Raw genomic sequence first — 21,169 nt, 5'->3', positions numbered from 1 at the left:
TGTTGTCACTGAAAGCGTGGAAATAACTTCAGCATGTTGAAAAAATATTCTTGAGTTGTAAATAGAGACACCCCCCAAAAATAATTTCATATTATGCTTTCACCTACTTTTAGGGTTAACAGTTATAAACTAAAATCATTTGTGTTTAAGAGACCATTCTTAAAGCTTTAGTCCATCATTTGTAATTTGTGCATTTTGTTCGTTTGAAGCAACAAAAGTGTTCAAAATCTAATGAAGGATACTGAGCAACTAACCTGATGAAGTTTCAGCTAAGCTTTAGCTGTACATTCCGAGAAAAAGCAGCATTCTAAGATCTAAATTTCAAATCAAAAGTTACTGAATCATGTTTTGAATTGTTTTGAATTGCAGCTATACGCGGCGTCGCGTACTGATCCGACGAATTATAACAGCCGCGCGCGCGTGTGCGTCGTTCCAATACTTGTGCGCGCTGCGCTGAATAACAAAACGACCTACTAATTTAAATTTTCCTACGGTGCTTCTTAAGAATCACCGTTGGAAATGCCTTCTTTCGTTGATTACTTCAAAATGACAGCTTCCCAGAAAGAATAATTTCACAGGGAGTTTAGTTCCCTTACTATCTTTCAACCAAGTTTGTTTTTCAACAGTAATTACGCCAGTTACTTTTCGGATGGCTGCAAATGATGGACTATAGCTTTAAACTTGAAGCTTGTGCCTGATATATATACATTCTAAGAAATATATTTGTTTGTTTTCAGTTGCCTAAACTACAGAATTTGAGCCAAGTGTTTACTGTTTTTGTCATTCTAGGAGGATGCCTTATTTCTCGATCTCAATCTTCACCGGAGCACAGCCATTTTGGTCGTAGAGGCGTACCTCAAAGTTCTAACTTCCAAATCGCCCGGAGCTTCAAGGGTAAAGTTTCCTCATTAGGCAGGCTTTCCTTGATTCCATCTTGTCCATCTTTTTTCAAGAACGTTTTTGATTTAGATTGTGTATGGCTGTATTCACTGGTCATGAGCCCAATGTTCTTGTTTCATTGGTTAATGTTTCAATTTGTCAGGGAAGTGAAAGAAGCTCATACCCAACTGTTCGATAGTACCAGGTAGGGAGTATCCCGAGATGAACCTTAGACTCCCGTCTACGTCCCTCCGCTTTGCGTCGGGAGGTAGTCAAGCTGACCTACACCCCAGGACCAGTAACTTCCACAACTTCCCCTCAAATTATGTTGTATTTGTATATTACTCAAGTTATACATGTACTTTACCGCTTGTAGCTTGGTACTGGACCGTTCTCCTCCCAGGAGCAAGCCTTTGACCTGTGGGCCTGGGACCTGGTCCCTAAACTCCGCCTCCACAAACACCACCAGCCCCGCCCCATCCTGCTCGCGTCCAGCGAGGGCGCCGCTCTTGACGACTGGTTTGGTGTGCTGCCAAATCCCGACACCAACATGAAGCTGTATCCACTGCAGAAGGCGTTGCAGACCAACGTTACTATCGGCTGCTTTGTGAATATTGCAATGACCAAAACGGGCCATAGGTTGGTATGAAGAGTAAATTTCGCTATTTTGGATGAATGCCTAAGGTCATTTGATCAAGAATTAATTACCTTAACTAGGCATTCGTGAGATAATTAATAATGTGCTATATGTTTGAGGCAATTTAAGCACATGTAAATATCATCTCAAGTGGATACCATTCAAACTCGCTGTAAAAAGTCAAGTTGCAAAAATTGCGCTTAAACCAACTTTTGGTTTGAATTTTATTTTTAAAGATTGTATCGTTAAGGTCATCAAACTCCTTCACTAACAAAGTGTAGCATTTTTCAGTCAATAAAACATATTTCAGCTGTTGACCTTGGCGTTTATGAATATTCAATTTGACCTTTAGCATTGATAGCTTCATCACAAACGGCATCCCCAACATGCACACCCTGATCCAGGCTGGTTGCCAGCGCTTCTGCCTCCCCCTCCTCGCAATGGTCGTGCCCATGTTTTCTGGATGAGGAAACCCAGACTACCTGCTGACCAATGACAAGTAAGATCTTCATTCATGAATATTCATTCAGGGTCAGTCCATTTTTGAATAATGGCAGAAAATCCCAAACGAGGAGACAAGTCTAGTACGTAGTCTGCTTTGAGTATGTCAGCTTATTAGCCGATTTGGAATGGTCCGAAGAGTGGTCCGAACTCTGAAGAGTGTCACATGCAAGACATTCTCCACACTTCTGAATTACACTCATGGAACAGATTTGCAGGAATTCTTTAAAGGGAAAATACAACATTTGCAAACATCAAAAAATAAAACTACCAAATCATTTTGAAATACCTTGCTGGACTGTTAGTGAATGACAGTGGAAAGCATCCTGTAAAATCATGGCACCTGGTATACTGTCATTTTCAAGAAAAGTGGTATTTTTGTATCAATTTCCAACGCTGGTCGGCCGACCAGCGTTGGAAAAAAACTGGCTTTTTTTCAAATACTGGCCCCAATTGACCATCGCACTTGTTTGCAATCGATTACACACCTATGAACGGGTACAAGCCAGCTAGACTGGTTCCCTGACCTTACAATTCCCCAATGTATGTAAACTGCTCTGTTTCTTCTTATATGGAGTCAGGGAACCAGACTACAGGAAAACGATTGTTTTTCTTGGTTTTTATAGCATTTTTGAACCCCAAACCTCAAAAAAGTCAGTGTAACTATATTTGCTATATATTTCCAACCCCCCATTTCCATCCATTTCTGAAAATTACAGCAAAAGCAAATGATGTATATTCCCTTTAAGCAAACAATTTTTGCATTAATTTTCTGTAGGTTTTTGACCATAGTTCATCGTATCCTACAAGCCGACCACCAGAGCCTCCGGTCATCTTCCACAGGAAGTAACGCCTTCCCGGGAGACACCACAAAACTCTTCGCTGGAATGGTTTTGGTAAGCTGTCTTTTGATACAGAGTTTGCTGCGTGTCGTAACACGACTAGTTTGCATTCTAAATACACAGTGATGGATTGGGGGTAAACTAGCCAAAACAATTTGCTCACTCATAGAACTATGCCTCATGGGTGTTTTGTAATCACACTGATTCCCATTTCATATGATAATTAATTTATTTCTGAGTAATATAAGAAATTAGTTTTTATATGAGGCTTCCAATGGTAAAAATAAATCAGCGTATTGTATTCTTTTGTACAACATACTTGGATGACAGCAATAATTTTGATATTGTCCGGTGCGCCCTCATCCGGGCATTTTCGCTGGTTCCCGCATGATCAAGAGCGTGGAAACTCACAGTTGTCAACCACTCAACAGAGCGTAGCGCGCGGTACTGTCGAACACGGACACCCACGCAGCAAGCATGCAGCACGCAGCAGGCCAGGTGTATGCGCACTGTCAGCTTCAAATAGTTTGACGAAAAAGGAGAAATGAAGACAGTGTCTTGAATTGTATTTCTTGCGGATCAAGTCAGCCTGATATAAATAATAATTATAATATTGGATAGCTTTTTTTCGGGGGATACAAGCAAGAATATATTGTACTCGCGATGTCATAGTTCGTGCAATATATTCTTGTATCCACCTCAAAGCCATCCAATATTATATATACCCTTGTATTTGAAGTGCCTTCTTCCAGGTTTTTACAATACTTTTTTAATTTTGTGAAAACTGAGAAAACTAACGCAGTGATGTTACTTTTAAGGCACTCGCATAAGAGTTCACCCTGAAGTTTCATGAGCTCATATCAGTGTTGCAGATTGAGTTTACGCATTGACTGTATTTAATGAAGGAAGAAACAAGAAAATGATGAAACTTTCCCAAAAATTCGAAATCCAGCCATCTTCGTTTTTAATATGTGAATAGCAGTTTTCCCAAAATCTTCAAATATTTCAAATCCCACTGTTTTTTTTTACTCGTCCACCAGACCCAGATCCAGCGATCTTTGTCTCCTAGTACCGGCGCTCTCGCAGCTGAAGCAGTCTTGGAGTTCTGGTTGAAGCTTCTGACGACGCGCAGCGGCTGGCATCTGGATCAAGACATCTGCTACATCTTAGACGCGGTGCTGTCGGCGGCGTTCTGCAACAAGGGCGGTTGCTCCCTGGCTGAAGAGGTCATACTCAAACAGTACAAGGTACTTTGACAGGCTTTTTCCAGACTTCGGTTTTCTTTCAGCTTTGTCTTCAGCTGTTCCCTGGCTCCAGAGTTATTTGGAAGCCTGAAAGGCAGATAGGATCATTTGCTTTTCATGCATTTTGTTTGCTTCCATTAGTAAGTCTGTCACAAGCCAATATGGCCCATCAGGCCGGCGTTTATCTCCGGTTTCAGTGGCATGAAACGACTGAGAATATTTCCATTCCCCCTGGACGGGATGCCAGTCCATTGCAGGTTACTGCCCAGCTAATGCTGGTACCCATTTGTACTCCTGGGTGGAGAGAGGCAAGTAGGGGTGAAGTGGCTTGCCCAAGGACACAACATATGGCCAGCAGCTGGATTTGAACCCATGACCCTCTGATCGTGAGCCACTAGGCCACACTCCCCCACATTAGTAACACCACTCAAAATTCAAAGAAGAATGTCTAAACCTAAACCTCACCTCAGTGGGTACTGCACTTTTGAGAAAACAGTGACACGCCATGCACAACCTTTTGATCACGAAAAAGGATTTTGTCGATAGCACTCTTTATTTCCAAAAATCAGTCCACTGACTGATCGTTGGAAATCGCCTACCTTTCTGGATTTCTTCTTAATGACAGCAAGCCAGACAGAATAATTTCACGGGTTGTTTAGTACCAGTACAATCGTTAATCCAAGTTAACTTTTGGTAATAATTTGATAGGTTACTTTTAGCATAAATTAAAATGATCCTATTTGCCTTTAAATGTCCGAATTGAAAAGAAAAATTATGTGTGATTTAAGGTTCCCAAAGCAGATCCAGAAATAGGCCAAAGTCCTCCAAATAGTTGTCTAAAATCTCCAAAGTCCAAAGCTACAGAAAACAGGAATTTGAAAGACTGCAATGTCTTCTCTGGCCACTTACAAAAAAAGTCTTGCTTGCTTTTACTAACCTTTTCCAACTTGAGCCCGGCAGATTTTTTTTCTCTTGAAATCTACCATTTGCCACAACCAGACATGGTTCTCTATGTTGAATTGTGTTCCGTTACTTGTTGTTGCATAATCTGGCTGTAAGAAACCTCACAGCTAATGTGCAATCACTCAGTTCTCCATTGCTATAAGTGTGACCATTCATTTAGGTAAACTAAAGCTGCCTCACATCACCTTGGGCCAACCCAACCCCCCCCCCCAAAAAAACCCCAAAGTTTGTGTTCTTTTCTCTTGTTTTTCATGGTATATTTGCTAATTTCTGACTTCAGCTTGCTCTAAGATCTTCCTCAAGTCAGGTAATTTGCTTTTCCAGTTGCTTTTTCAGTGGAGTTGTTTTGATGTGTTTCTGCAGTGGTTACTGTGTTGAGTGGCTTTCTCGTATGCATGCTAATTTGTTCCTGTTATGAAAAGTGTCGTTTGTTATAATAGGTCCGATCGTAGTACCACCTGACCATCCAGTTACCCCGTGATCGGCCACCATTGCAGTAGGCAAGCGTTTGGTTAGCAACCATGTTGTGCGTTGTAAACCAGAGAGTAGGGCTCATTTTCACGTAAACTAACCTCAAATTCTTTATCAAATGGCATAATGGTCACTACCTGTGTTGTGTACGGTTGTCACAATCGTGCCGACCCAGCACTGGATGTTGGCTTTGTGTTTTTCTCACAGTTTTTACCATCCATCACGGCTTTGAGGGTAGCCTACTACCTACTGCGCAGTGCGATTTCTTTTGCCTACTACAATGGTGACGCTGACTTTCCGGCTGGTTCACGTGGGTCAGAGAGAGAGAAATTCCCTATACAATGTGTTGTCAACTTACTGCGTATTGAGTGCACAACAGAAACTGAAAAGGGCCACCACAGTTGCATATTTCACCCTTCCACCGTTAGAGGGCATAAACATGCACACAGTCACTTGTTGCAGGGAAAGTATCTCAGTGTAGAAGAAAATGTTAGAATGAACCCTAACTCCCCAGCATGATTTACTAGGAACCATACCCATCCTGGCAAATTCCAACACCACATGGGAAACTGCACACACATATTTCTGACTTTGATTCTGGAGGTGTGCCAACCCAATGCAAAAGACTGTCAGTTTAGCCTTAGTGGTACTGTACCCATCCTGACAGATTCCAACAAAACATGCCTTTGGGGTTTGATGAGTTGAGTTCTGTTAGGATTAATGATTGTTTCCAGCACCCTTCTAATTCAAGTCAACAGAAGCCTTGATAATGCCTGAAAAATGTTACATTTAACAATCGTTTGTTTATATATTTGTAAATTTGAATCATATTACAGGCCTAACCTTCCGAGTTAATATTAAAATGTTGTTCTTGTCCTTTACATATACCAACATTCATATAATTTCCTTTTGTTTGTATGAAAACTTTGTCAACAATTTTTTTTTTAAATGTCTTCTTTAAGTGTTTGATTCTAATCTTAACAAAAGCAAAGTACATTTTGCATTTGTACCATTTCACTATTATTGCTTGAGGCTTTTTTTGCACTGTGTTCATTTGTGTTAAAGTTCAGTTGTTGTAGTTAAAGTCCATCACAAATCTGATGCAAAAATTCCACGAGTCATTAAAGTGGCATTCCCCATGCTATTTTCTGTTGTTTCATTCTGAAAAAAAATGGATGCATTTTCTAAATGCTATTTTTCAGGCAGTAAAAAAGTTATTCACTTTTGAATGAGACATCGACTGAAAAAAATTGGCCCATGTTTAGTTATTTAATTATTACTGTATAAATTTGAATTGTTAACTGCCAGACAATAATTCTGTTCGTTCTTGTGGGGTTGGCTGGTTCCCGCCTCACAATTAGTATTGATAATGTACTGACCCGGATCCATCTACTCGCAAACTGGATCTGTTCGTGCCCAAAACAAAAACCTTTTTTTTTTCAGAGGAGTGCAGACATTTTAAAAAAGAAGAAAAAAAGAAGTATTTTTGGTTGGAATAGAACATACAAGTTGAAAATTCATGAAGAGAAATAAAATGAATTTGTTTATGATTCTTACATCTTTGTTGTCCTCAGGACGCGAAGGTTGAGACCAAATCCCAAGGGTTCATCTCTTCCGTTCTGTCCTTTGTCTCATCTGGCAACCCCTTGCCGAGCCTCCTGGAGAAGCAGAGCATGGAGAGGCCGTGGCTAGCCTACTGCATCCTGTCAGCAGAGACTAAGAACCTAGAAGACATGGGATTACTGCGAGAGGTCTCGTTAGAGTTGTGTCAAGATGCCGACCTGAGCCCCGATGCGGGTCTCAAGGTAAGTTGGAACCATTATTGATTGGCCCATCAGAGGGTCAGGGACAATTTGGCACAAGAATATATCATTGTGTGCCCCTTTACTACCGGTAAGGCCAAAAAAAAGAATAGTTCTGCTTCCGGTTACCCGACCGACCCTATTTTTGGGCTGCGACCCTAAAAATTTTATCGGCAATTCCAAAAAAAAAGAAAAAAAGATTGAATAAATAAAAATAAAATTTTGTTGTCTTTTCTGTCCTCACAAAATACCTCTCAACAACCCTTTTGCATCAAAAAATGCTTGTATTTATTTGTTTTCTTACTTACATTCGCTTTTTTTCAAAAGAAACCTCCGTTATTTTTACAAATTCGCTTCGCGATATAAACGATGTCCGTACGGTGACTATATCACGTGGCGACGACTGGTTCCTGCCGCGCCGCGCAGGGGCCAATTTAGAAGACATGATGAAAATGCGGTAACCAGTCCACAACTATGCGACCGATAGCGCGCTAGCAGCGCAGGCCACTGTCAACTGGTCGGATTCGACATCGTGAAAAATGCCAAGAAAACACCGATGGAGAAAGAACATTTTTGCAAGTTAATTTACAGAATTGATCTAGCTTGTCTCTGTATGTATTTTCTGTGTTCAAGAGTTCATTTTGAGATCGCACTACTCGTATTTGGAGTGATACATGCCGCGTGTTTCCCGGCATTTTTGACCGTGAAAACAGGTCTGTCGGCCCATGGCGGGCCGCTCGCCACACACGCTCGCATCACACACCTCGGAGTTTTGGCCAGCTCCCCGCGTCTTGACTAGCGTTGTGCATATGGTGCGAACGACCTGAATTTTCCATTATTTTTTGAAATTATCGAACGTAAATATATTGACAATAATTAAAGGTAGGTTTTATTCACTTTTTGTTGCCATTTCGTGTATAGCTTTCGTAGTGCAATGGAAATAGTTCAGGCTAAAACTTTGCATATAATTGAATACCCCATTCAATCTGCTTAAAAAAAATTGGCAAAAAAAAAAAAATTCCGACCGACCGACCCTATTTTTGAAAGGCATGTAATCAGAAGCAGAACTATTTTTTTTTTTGGCCTAACTGCTAAAATCAACTACATAATGGGTCCATTAAACGTACTTAGTTTGATAGTAATATGTGAAGCGGTCATTGGCTTGTATTGTACAATTCAATCCAACAGCGCTGGTTCGTTATATTCCAACGTTGGGTAAAGTGATCATTACTGGAGAATTTTACTGTTTATCTTTGGCATTGTGTTGCTGCTTTTATGTGTCGTCTTGGATCATTGGATTTGTACCCCTAAGCATGCCACTTTACCACAATCATTGTTTGTTAATAGGATATTATGATGCTTGACTGTTAAATATAAAAACATGAATCAGTAGAATTGCTTGATTAGTCAGTCATGTACATTGGAGATTAAAACTTCTTGAAACGTACTTCCACATGTATTGAAAAATCCTGTATTTCTCAAAATTAATTTTAAAAAAAGAAGATTTTTATCAAACTTTCACATTCAGAAAATGTATTTTGTGACGTTATTAAAGAATCTGTCATGATGCCAGTTTCTGTTTGGAAAATTTTATTTCACAGCGCGCCTGTCAGAGACTCAAGTTGGACTATTCCATGCCCGTAGCTCGGCTGCCCATCTACCGCTGGGCTCAACTAGCTCTAGACACGGACATCGAGCATCCCCTGCTACCCATCATATGGCAGCGTTTCTTCATGGTTTACCTTCAGCGAGTCACTGCAGAGTCTGGGTATGCTTCCAAATGTTTGCTGTCCTTATTTCATTCTTGCTGAGGCGAGTTTTTGTGTCAGGATCTGTTTCTTAACCCTAACTCCCTAGGCCTTTTTGCTAGGATGTAGCCTCAATCCTGCAAAGTCCTCCAATCGGCCCCATGGAAAAATAGCATATAGCCACAAACCTGCAAATTCCTCCGTTGTTTCTTGAGTATGGTCCATGGAGGGGTGACCACTGCCTGAATCCTGCAAAATCTTCCGGCTATGACTGTCAATAGGCTGAGGCAGAGGCAGTGACATCCTGGAGCAGTACGGAGGTTGTCAAGTATAATCAAGGACTAAATTTATGCACGGCTGAACATAAACAACACAAGGTCCGGCCCAAGGCCTTGACACAGTGCGTACTCCGAAATCAGCAACGCACTTTTGCCATGTAACCTCAATCCTGCAAATTCCTCCAATTTGCAAAAAGGATTTTGGAGGATTCAGGGCGGTTAGGGTTAATCGAAGGAATAACTGAGGAGTCACAACGCTAAACTTGTGATTATGTTTTGCTCGGCTTTTGAACTTTCCCAAATGATTGTTTTAAGTTACTGAAACATTCAGAGCGTGAGTGTGTATGGGGTTACATCAGCTGATGAGAACGTATGAGCCAATTTATGCTTCCCCTATTTTTCAAGGATCCAATGCATCAGGGAAGTATAAATAACTATCCCACATGCGCGACAAACATACTATGGCCCAACAGGTTGCTATCACTTATCATTGATGCAATCAGTAGTAGCCCTACTGTCTATCGTAAGCCCTACCGTGGATCGTTACTTCGTTATATACGATGAGTTTTGTGGAATCAACCGTCAATTCCTCAAAAGCAAGTAGTACTGTGTCTTTGCTGTATTTCTTCTGTCATGTCTTCTCCTTTTCTTTGATCCTATAGTATTTCCCAGAGAGCCAGCATCGGCCAGCGTTACTTCCAGAGCATCACCAACCTGACCTATCTCAAGAAGATGAAGAGACGACTCCGACAGACGGCCGACTTCCACCACGAGGCCAGCCACAAAAAGCCTGCTGCCCCAAAGCCCTCCCCCTCCTCCTCCTCCATGGGTTCTACAAACCAGGCAGAGGCTGGGGAGGAGGAGGCCAGAATGGATGGACTGGAGGAAGGAGAATTTGAAGCTGGGTCGGAGCATCACCGCCATCTTGTTCAGTGAGTTAAAACAAAATCTGAAATAAATGGCCAGTTTGAACTTGGTTCAAACTCATAACGCAAATGCCAATTCTTGATGTCATTTCAAGTACTCACACTGCAAATTCATGAAAGTTGAGCACATTTTAACTCCAGCAAATTTAGCTGGCTGTGCTTTCAGCATGTCGTGCCCCTGACAAAATAAATACAATTTTCAAACTTGCCTTGGAATGGACCATTCTGGATATAGGCTGTAAGCCCCGCCCACTTCGTGCAGTCGCAGCTGTATGATTGGTCAAAACCTCGCGAGGCACGGCTTAACCGATCACTCTGTCGGTGACTCTTTTTGTGTGTTTGTTATCTACAGATTGTATCAGATGTACCTTCTGTGGTTAGAGGAGCCGTTGCTACATGACGCGAGTCTCTATCTGCCCTCGTTGCCACCGCAGTATGAGGCTGAGAAACTCTCCAGAATCTTCAACGGTGATCAGGTAGGTCAAACAGCATTATATTGTTGACTTGTTGATGTTGATTTAAAGTTTGTGTCCTTGTCTATTGTTTGTGCTGTGTTTTGTGTATTAAAAGCAACTTTAAATTTGTGTAAGGGGCCAACGATTACAAGCTTAGCTTCTTAGTTGGTTCCTCTACAGTTTCACCATTTGTCTATAAAGTACCTTTTTGTATTGATTGCCATAATTAAAATAAGTGACACTGTGGATATAAATAAACAATGAACAATATTGTGCAGTTCATTGTTGACTTGTTGATATTATCTAATTCATCAATTTATTGAACACACCCATTATATCCACTAAACTCTGGGCAATATCCACTACTTCCCTAGGACTTGTGGGGTATTGTGGACTTGCTGATATTATCCAATTCATCAATTTATTGAACACACCCATTATATCCACTAAACTCTGAGTAATATCCACTACTTCCCTAGGACTTGTGGGGTATTGTGGACTTGCTGATATTATCCAATTCATCAATTTATTGAACACACCCATTATATCCACTAAACTCTAGGCAATATCCACTCCTTCCCTAGGACTTGTGGGGTATTGTGGACTTGCTGATATTATCCAATTCATCAATTTATTGAACACACCCATTATATCCACTAAACTCTGGGCAATATCCACTACTTCCCTAGGACTTGTGGGGTATTGTGGACTTGCTGATATTATCCAATTCATCAATTTATTGAACACGCCCATTATATCCACTAAACTCTGGGCAATATCCACTACTTCCCTAGGACTTGTGGGGTATTGTGGACTTGCTGATATTATCCAATTCATCAATTTATTGAACACACCCATTATATCCACTAAACTGTGGGCAATATCCACTACTTCCCTAGGACTTGTGGGGTACTGTGGACTTGCTGATATTATCCAATTCATCAATTTATTGAACACACCCATTATATCCACTAAACTGTGGGCAATTATCCACTACTTCCCTAGGACTTGGGGGGTATTGTGGATGACGAACTATATCATACCGACTTTCATACAACTCAACTATACAACTCATCTCCACACCCGTGATATTCATTCAAATATCCACTAACGTTTCAGGATCTGTGGATGGAGTACGCCAACGTGGACATGGCCAACTATCAAACAACTCAGCTAGTCAACTCGTGGATCACAATGAGTCAACCAGACACAAACACATCAGGATTCAGCCAGGGTCTGACCTCAGAACAAGAGCAGATTGACAGTGGTAAGAAACTGTTAAAGGGAATGTACATCATTGGCTTTTGCTGTAATTTTCAGAAATTAACTATTTGAGGGGTTATTATAATAGATCAAATATTGTTACACTGACATGTTTGAATTTTTGTGTTTGAAAATGCTGGAAAAACCAAGAAAAACAAAAATGTTCAAGTAGTCTGGTTCCCTGACTCCATGAAAGATGAAATGGATCAATTTATAGATGCCGGAAAATTGTAAGGTAAGGGAACCAGTTGTAGCTGGCCTGCACCCGTTCATGAACATGTAACCAAAAGCAAACAAAATTTGGACGGAAAAAAATGTAAATTTGGAGCAGTAGTTGAAAAATAGTTAGGTTTTTCCAATGGTGGTCGGCCGACCATTGTTGGAAATGTATACAAAAATACCATTTTCTTGAAAATGACTTCACACCAGGTGCCATAATTTTACAGGATGCTTTAGACTGTCATTTACCAACATCCTAGTAAGGTATTTCGTAAAAACTTGGTAGTTTTATTTTTCGATGTTTGCAAATGTTGTATATTCCCTTTAAAATTTTAATTTTTAACGACCGAGTTTGCCCAAGACTGCAAGAACAACGACAGACTTTGTCGTTATGAGCGTTTCAAGGAATTTGATATAGCAAAACATTTATGGCAAATTTTGTTTTGAATTTTGTTGAACTTGTTGCAGAGAAACTACTGGCTGTAATGTCACAATTTCATTTGCATTTTGTGGTTGAGTATAAACCAGCTTATATTCTGGATATAGTTTGCTTTTTTTCATCAACGAAATTGTGGAAAGACAGTATTCAGAAAGACATCATGAAGTTGCAAAGTCGGAAACAGTCATTTCGAGTTGTTATTACATTACTGTTAATTAATATCTGCTGAGGTCAGTAGATGAAACAGAGTGAGTGATTTATTCTGAAATTTGAAAGTGGGCATGCACATTGTGCCACTAATACAAAAATCTGAAAATAGAATTCATGAATTCATGAATTCATTTTGAAAATGTTCTTTAAATTTGGCATTTCAATGCTGTTCTTTGTTAACTCTTGCCTAGCAACAAGCCGTATCCTGAACCGTCTGACTCACTATGAGGATCAGCAAGAGCCACCTTCAGTGGTACCCGTCTTTGCACCGGTGCCCGACGTGCCTCGGGAGCTACTAGTCAACAATCATGCCATGCTAGTCTTCGTTCAAGATGACATTAAACAACTCCTATACTATGCAGAGTAAGCCTTTGTGTTGCTGAACAATCATACCCAAATTCTTAACTCCTTGTAAAGAAGGTTATATTTAACAATTGTTGTCTGCTCTGATGTGGGATATGCCGTTTTTCGAGGGGGTTAAAAAGGGCACATCTCAAATCCCAGTAGTCAACAATTGTTTTGTTATATCATGCTTAAAGTCAAAATGAAAAATGGTTGTAAATTATTACGCAAGAAATGAATGAAATCAGTGCGGTGTAACCCTTGATAACTGCAGGCTTTCCTGCCGGACATGAGACTGAGTGGTAGCGCATTGCTGTTCTCAGTCGCGAGCACGCGTGCAGTTTCTACATTCAGTTTCTACATGCGTGCATCCAAACGCGCATTGAATACGAGGTTAACCACTATGTATGCATTTTTACAGACTGGACACGTGGCCGTTCTCATCCAATGAAATTGCAGTATCCAGGCGCATGATGTAACAAATAATTATTGGTACAATATGAACATTCACAAATGTATGAATAATATAATGTAGCACGAAATTTTTAATTAATCATGATTTTTGAGTTACACTATTTTCTCTTTTTGTACGCAGCACATTTTCAGACAGGGAGAACCGCAACGTGGTCCTAGATTGTGAGTTCCTGGAGATGGTGCCTGGTCTGTACGCCAACAACGATATACAGGTCAGTGTTGAATTCATCACAATGCCCCCCTTGCCGAACGTAACCAAATTTTATAGACCAGCAAACATTTATTTGTAATTTCTGCAGTGACCAAATTGGTACTTTGATTCTGTTTTTCTAGAACCAAATCCAGGTCCCGTGTAAGAGTATGTTCAACCCAATGCACAAGTGCAAGGGCCCAGCAGTTGTCACCGTCAGAGTAAGACTTGTTGAATATTCCTTGACGACTAAATCCTTGACTCTTTTATCTCCTTCCTCTCGTTAATTTTTAATCCTGCATCAGGTACAAAATTACAGATTTTAAGAAGTTGCGTAACAAAGATTGTTAGTACTTGAGGTTCACTTCATTCGCAAGAGTTGGAAACATTTTAGCTCTGTGTTTCCTTCATTGGCATTTACGTGAGAGTCTTAAACCGGCCTTAGTAAGATAATTTATACAACACCAGGATTAATTTTGCCATTTTACTTACAGCACAAGTCCAAGCAAGTTAACGAGATCATCTCTAGACGACTGGATGAGAACCGAGCCGAATTCAAACAGCTGTCAATCGAGTCATTAGCCCCACCTCCTTCAAATGTTGTCGTGTCTGCCGTACACATAGAGAATGCAATCACGTAAGTCACAGCATCAGCAAGATATGGCATCGACAGCTTGTGCTGTGTGAAGGGAAGGCAAGGCTGCCCAGAGGGTTGGTGGTATCGTGTGGGCAGAGAAGTTACTACTTGGAATCTCAGAAGACTGCAATATTAGAAAACTACTTGGTGAAATCGTTTTTACCACTGTGACTCCGCTCGCTAAGCGTGCTTCTTAATTGTCAGTTACTCTAGTTAACTCGAGTATACTTCTGCTAACTTTTGATGATCCTGATTATTTAGTTACTAGTTAACTTCACGTTTGTTAATCAAGTTCCAATTTTTTCAAATTTTCCGTTATGACCCTTATTGCCAATTTCAGGGATCTCATTCATTTCACTCGGGCACTGACTGACAGCCCTGCCGAGTTTGAAGCTGCCAAGCAGACTGGCGTTAGTCTACTCTATCACCTAGGCAACCAGATGAGCGAGAGTGCCAGGCACTACCCACCCACCCGCCAATTCTTCTCATCTTGCATTGAAATACTAGGCCAGGTAGGAAATATGCAGAGGGAGAGAGTGCTGTGTATGTAAGAGCAGTGTAATCTTAAGACATTAAATCTAAATGGCAATGTTTTGACTTGTGTTTGAATGGTGTCTGGTAAATTGACTCGATCTGGTGCCCGAGTGCCATCCCCATTACGAGTGGTATATTCTTTTCTGGGCAACTTTCATAATTAACCTATCACGGTAGAATCGCGCCAATGCAGCTTGTTAAATATTGTCCAATTGCATGATATACAAATGGGCGCAGAACGCGCAAAATCTGAGACAAACAAAATTTAATGTGCAAAATTTCTTAGGGTTGTCTGTAAAGGGGCGTGGCTAACTCGCAAACACTGATAGGTCAATTATAGTCATAAACATTCTGGCCCTGAAAATCAAATTCTATATATACAATGTGCACAGTGCACAACCTGCTTAAAGGGAATATACAACATTTGCAAACATCGAAAAATAAAACTACCAAGTTTTTACGAAATACCTTACTAGGATGTTGGTTAATGACAGTCTCAAGCATCTTGTAAAATTATGGCACCTGGTGTGAAGTCATTTTCAAGAAAATGGTATTTTTGTATACATTTCCAAAGGTGGTCGGCCGATCAGCGTTGGAAAAACCTAACTATTTTTCAACTACTGCTCCAAATTGACCATTTTTTTCAGTCCAAATTTTGTTTGCTATTGGTTACATGTTCATGAACGGGTGCAGGCCAGCTAGACTGGTTCCATTGCCTTACACATTTCCATCATCTATAAATTGATCCATTTTATCTTTTGTGGAGTCAGGGAGCCAGACTACTTGAACATTTTTGTTTTTCTTGGTTTTTCCAACCTTTTCCAACACAAAACTTCAAAAATGTCAGTGTAACAATATTTGATCTATTATACTAACCCCTCAAATAGTTCATTTCTGAAAATTATAGCAAAAGCCAATGATGTACATTCCCTTTAAAACTTTTAAAAATCCATTCGACCAATGGGTTTTATGGTTCAATGTCTCTTTGTAAAGTGAATAATTTTTTCTCAAGAAGTAGCAATTTTAGAGAGCAACTTAATTTTTAGAGTTTTCACCGCAATGACACATTGATGTTCATATTTCTCCCCCTCCCCTTTCTCAGGAGTATATCCGCCCATACCCTGACCAAGCCCAGCCGTTGCTGTCAGCCATCTTGACAAACTGTAACTTAGCCGGGCTTCTAGCCCCGAACCTTGCCCCTAACCACTGCGGTGACGCCTTCGTTCAGATGTACAGCGACGTGGTACGGATCAGCATAAGCGATAATCAGGACACAGCATTTATGCTTCTAACTAAGGTAGACAGGGCACTGTATGTAGTTTGTTTGTTTGATTTGATCCAATTACTTGATTCTAAGTAGGTTTTTGTTACAGAAGCATATATCATGTATCATGATGTGTATCATGGGTGGCATGGCAGGCTTGTGCGTAAAGCGCTCGCCTCTCATTAAGGTGACTACAGTTCAAATCCTGGCCGCGTTTCACATGTGAGTAAAGAGTTGTGCGTGTGTTCTCTCCTGTGCCACGAGGGTTTTTCTCCGGGCCCTCCGGTTTTCCTCTCTCTGGAAAAATCAAACACTTTTGATCTCAGGCTGTGCTCCGTGGTCATGTATGGGTCGATGTGGCCGGCAGCCATAGGCGCCGTTACGTGCCAGCGGCCCGACCACGTTGTAGCCGCGTACTTCGCAATTCAGCATACCAGCTGCGAGTAAGGATGATTAGCCTCCCAAATTATTATTATCTCTTTCGAGAGTTGTGTGTGGTTCTGAGAAGATTCAGTTAATTTGTTAACCAGTTAATGGAGTTTAACATTAATTACAGGCATGCAACTTTTCCTCAGATCACTTCTTAGGCTTGGTGTTTCCTTGTTTTTGCTGGTCCCAGAGAGCCAGCTGAGTGTTCTCTTTGTACTTAACTCAATAGACCTTTATCAGGGTAAGCCATCTTGAAAATCAAAACGCGGCATATAACGCAGACAAACATGGCGTGGCGTAAATAGTGTGTGCGGTGAACGAGTGACTCTCGCATAGTTACAGCAGATTGACACTCTTATAAAATGCATGGATAGCTCAGATTCCCCGAAACATCAATCAATATTCTTGGTGGGTCACGTCTCATTGTGTTATGAAGAAGGATCTTATAAATATAAATCCCAAAACCAGTGGCCGAACTGAAGTTTCTGTTTTAACTTATTACGCGTAGCAACGCCGTCAGAGGAACGTCAAGACTTTCTATTTTCACTTTTCCATTTGCGACATTTTCTGAGCCGAAGTTGCACCTGTTTTAGTAGGTACTTGCATTAGGGGGCTATCCGCAAATTGTAATTCGCCCAGGACCTGTCACTTCCAAGAAATAAAGAGGAACTGGAGCCCCGTACGAACAGGGGAATTTGAGCTATCCATCCATTTATAAGAGTGTCAATCTGCTGTAACTTTGCGAGAGTCACTCGTTCACCACACCCACTGTTTACGCCACCATGTTTGTTTGCATTATATGCCTCGCTTTGATTTTCAAGATGGCGTACCCTGATAAAAGACTGTGCGTTACTCGTAGACTTGTTGCCTAGTCTGGTTCCGCACTTACATTATCGTTGTGATGTTATATTCAGGGGGGCGGGAATCAGACCTAAAGAAATTACTTCCCTTTAAAAAAAAGAAAAAAAGACTTCCAGTGAATGGCCATTCTGAATCCATTGAATTGAATATGACTTTCTAGTTTATTTTTCATTGTAAGTATTTGGGGGGGGGGGTCAAAACTAGCAATTTCACAACTGTTGTGTTTCTTTTTTCCATCTAATGATCAGTTTGACCCAGCCCAGTGGCTGAGCAATTGCCAACCGGTCATGGCGGTCCGTTCCCATTTCATCGAGGTGGTGGGTGAAGCGCTGACTAGCTGTGGCCTGGAGATGGACAACCGAAGCATGATGATGTTTGAGATCTACCGGAGTCACCTGCAGGCCATGCTCATGCATCAGTTCCCTGAGCATTACGGAGACGTGCTCAGACTGGTTCTGAAAGGTTCGTAGCCTGACAGTTCTTAAACCGCAAAAGTCTTGACTTAAAGGGAAACTACAACATTTGCAAACACCAAAAAATAAAACTACCAAATCATTTTGAAATACCTTACTGGACTGTTAGTGAATGACAGTGTAAAGCATCCTGTAAAATCATGGCACCTGGTATACTGTCATTTTCAAGAAAAGTGGTATTTTTGTATCAATTTCCAACGCTGGTCGGCCGACCAGTGTTGGAAAAACTGGCTTTTTTTTCAAATACTAGCCCCAGTTGACCATCGCACTTGTTTGCAATCGATTACACACCTATGAACGGGTACAAGCCAGCTAGACTGGTTCCCTGACCTTACAATTCCCCAATGTATGTAAACTGCTCTGTTTCTTCTTATATGGAGTCAGGGAACCAGACTACAGGAAAATGATTGTTTTTCTTGGTTTTTATAGCATTTTCGAACCCAAAACTCATAAAAGTCAGTGTTACTATATTTGCTATATATTTCCAACCCCCCAATTCCATCCATTTCTGAAAATTACAGCAAAAGCAAATGATGTATATTCCCTTTAATCCCAAAATATTTTTTTTGGGGGGGGAAGGGGAAAATCCTGACCCCTAGTTGACATCAATAGTGCAGTGACTAATTTTGTGAAATTTGGTATGTTAGTAGAAACATTCATTCCTAGTACAAATGAATGCATATTATAAATCCTATCAGGTTAAGCATTTTCTAATTATGGTCATCAGACCTTTTTCTTGAATATTGCGTCCAATTTTTATGAAATTGGAATCAAAACGTCTGCAAGACATCTGCCTACAAACTAACAAAGACTGTTTTTCATTGATGTGTGTATTTTGATCTATTCGTCTTCTTAGGTTCTGAGGAGCATTGTCTACATGAGGACATCTGGTCTGATACCCTGAAGTCTCTTGGCTGTCCCATACTGACTGTCACCTCCGATTCCATCAGTCAGGATCAGGTCAAGGTGCTGATCATGACACAGCCACTGCTCTCCCTTCAACAGGTATGGCTACGGCTTGTGTATATGTTCATTGGCGTGTGTCTATGGAAGCGGCTAACGCCACTTCTCATAGACAAAGTGTTTTACTGCTAGCCGTAGTCAAGTAATGTGGACAAAGCCTTAGCCTTAGCACTTCAGGTAGAAGGGTTATAAGTCACTGCAGGTTGTCACAAGTCATTCAAAAGTCACAAGCAATTCAAATGATCTAGGATAAAGATATTAATGTCAACGTTCGTCCCCTGTTGCTTTGGACCTGATTTGTGATTGACTTGTGATTAATGTGATTGACTTACGGTTGACTTGTGATTGACTTGTGATTGACTTGTGATTGACTTGTGATTGACTTGTGATTGACTTATGATTGAGTTGTAATTGACTTGTGATTGACTTGTAATTTACTTGTGATTGACTTGTGATTTGACTTGTGATTTGACTTGTGTCTGACTTGTGATTGACTTGTGATTGACTTGGGATTGACTTGTGACTGACTTGTGATTGACTTGTGTCTGATTTGTGATTGACTTGTGTCTGACTTGTGATTGACGTGTGTTTGACTTGTGATTGACTTGTGATTGGACGTGTGATTGACTTGTGATTTGACTTATGACTGACTTATGACTGACTTATGATTTTACTTGTGATATGTCTGTGATTTGCTTTGATGTGGTTGACTTTGCTGTAAAGAGCAACTCCGATGAGAAGCAAAACTTAGGTATAACATTAACTGAGCGTAAACCTTGGTTTACTATTAAAAGTCACCGTTGACAAATATATCAGTTTTTGAAAATGCAGACTTTTTGACTCCACTGTGGCTGCACATACGCATTTTCTATACGCAACTGTTTCATGGTAGCTTTACGTATCATGAAAATTAATTTTTTTTCAAATAATAACATATTTCATGGACATTTGTGTGCCAATCCTGGGAGGAGTACAGTATGGTTTGCTTATTCGAGTTGAATTATACCTTAAAAACTTTATGAGAAAAAATCGGTCAGGGAAAAAAAATATTCCCAAATATGAAAAACGTCTTTACCATTTAACTTGGTGAATTTACAGATCAACAGCCAATTGATATCGATCAGAGTTTTACGTCTCTAAGAAATTTAGGCTGTGAATTAATTTATGCATAATTTATACAGTTACAAGAGACAATTGAATGGATGACGACATACTTCAGCCGCCAGCGAAACAACAACCCCCAGTGTGGACAGTTTGGTCTCCATAGCAACTGGAAAAAGTACCACCAGTCATTGGTCAGTTTCCTTGGTTACATCATCCTCAACACCATCATCTTGGAGGCTCAGCGAGTCATCGCGGCAAATCTGGACGTGGAACAAGGTAGGGGCAAAATCTGTGACTCGAAATCTTTGACTCCAAAGGCAAAGATCAATATTAAAACGCTACATGAACCAAAGTTCCATAAATCAAGTCATTGATGATGAGCCCACTGTTTTATATGTAAGACTCAAACCAACTTGGTCACTTGATGGTCATTTGGTTGAAGCGTCTGTACTAGTAACCAGGGGGTCATGGGTTCCAGTCTTACCTGAGCAAGTTATGAATTTTTCCACACAAGAGTATACAGTTCTCATCAAATTACATCAGCAAAGGACTAAACCTGAGATGAGAATTTTAATCTGACTGTTAGTTTTTCTTATGCATTCTTGTTTCCATAGCCGGCATCATGAAAAAAGTCCGTTTTTAACCCCAAAATACAAGTTGATCAAATTTGCTCAAAAGTTCACACGAGGTGCCTAGAGGCCAGAATTGAATACCCTGAAGAGTTCAACTCATCACATTCAGTATCCAATGAGAAAAGAAAACTTTTAGGTTTTTTACAAAATGACCCCAAAACTTCAACGTTTTCCATAGCCGGCATCATGAAAAAAGTCCGTTTTTGACCCAAAAATACAAGTTTATCAAACTTGCTCAAAAGTTCACACGAGGTGCCTAGAGGCCAGAATTGAAATCCCTGAAGAGTTCAAATCATTACATTCAGTATCCAGTGAGAAAGGAAACATTTTAGGTTTTTTACAAAATGCCCCCAAAACTTCAACGTTTTCCATAGCCGGCATCATGAAAA

General features: G+C 40.5%; 1 protein-coding gene across 1 annotated transcript in view; it reads left to right on the top strand.

Annotated features, from left to right (window-relative positions):
• Positions 1-789: 789 nt before the first annotated feature.
• The window catches only part of LOC119729610 (ectopic P granules protein 5 homolog), a gene marked incomplete at its 5' end in the record, with an annotated part of 40,757 nt that continues 20,377 nt past the window's right edge, over positions 790-21,169 (top strand). Inside the window, 20 exon segments of the mRNA XM_038202246.1 lie at positions 790-894; positions 1,256-1,518; positions 1,869-2,015; positions 2,796-2,913; positions 3,900-4,106; positions 5,347-5,373; positions 7,112-7,342; positions 8,941-9,107; positions 10,028-10,297; positions 10,644-10,767; positions 11,866-12,013; positions 13,069-13,240; positions 13,815-13,905; positions 14,027-14,104; positions 14,378-14,520; positions 14,861-15,032; positions 16,157-16,351; positions 17,857-18,070; positions 18,938-19,086; positions 20,226-20,424. Coding sequence (XP_038058174.1) covers positions 790-894; positions 1,256-1,518; positions 1,869-2,015; positions 2,796-2,913; positions 3,900-4,106; positions 5,347-5,373; positions 7,112-7,342; positions 8,941-9,107; positions 10,028-10,297; positions 10,644-10,767; positions 11,866-12,013; positions 13,069-13,240; positions 13,815-13,905; positions 14,027-14,104; positions 14,378-14,520; positions 14,861-15,032; positions 16,157-16,351; positions 17,857-18,070; positions 18,938-19,086; positions 20,226-20,424 — 3,220 coding nt within the window.

Source organism: Patiria miniata, unplaced genomic scaffold, assembly GCF_015706575.1.
Source record: "Patiria miniata isolate m_02_andy unplaced genomic scaffold, ASM1570657v1 HiC_scaffold_21, whole genome shotgun sequence".
In the NCBI taxonomy this organism is placed as follows: domain Eukaryota; kingdom Metazoa; phylum Echinodermata; class Asteroidea; order Valvatida; family Asterinidae; genus Patiria; species Patiria miniata.
The sequence above is the reverse complement of the archived record's forward strand: the minus strand, read 5'-3'. Positions and strand labels throughout refer to the sequence as shown.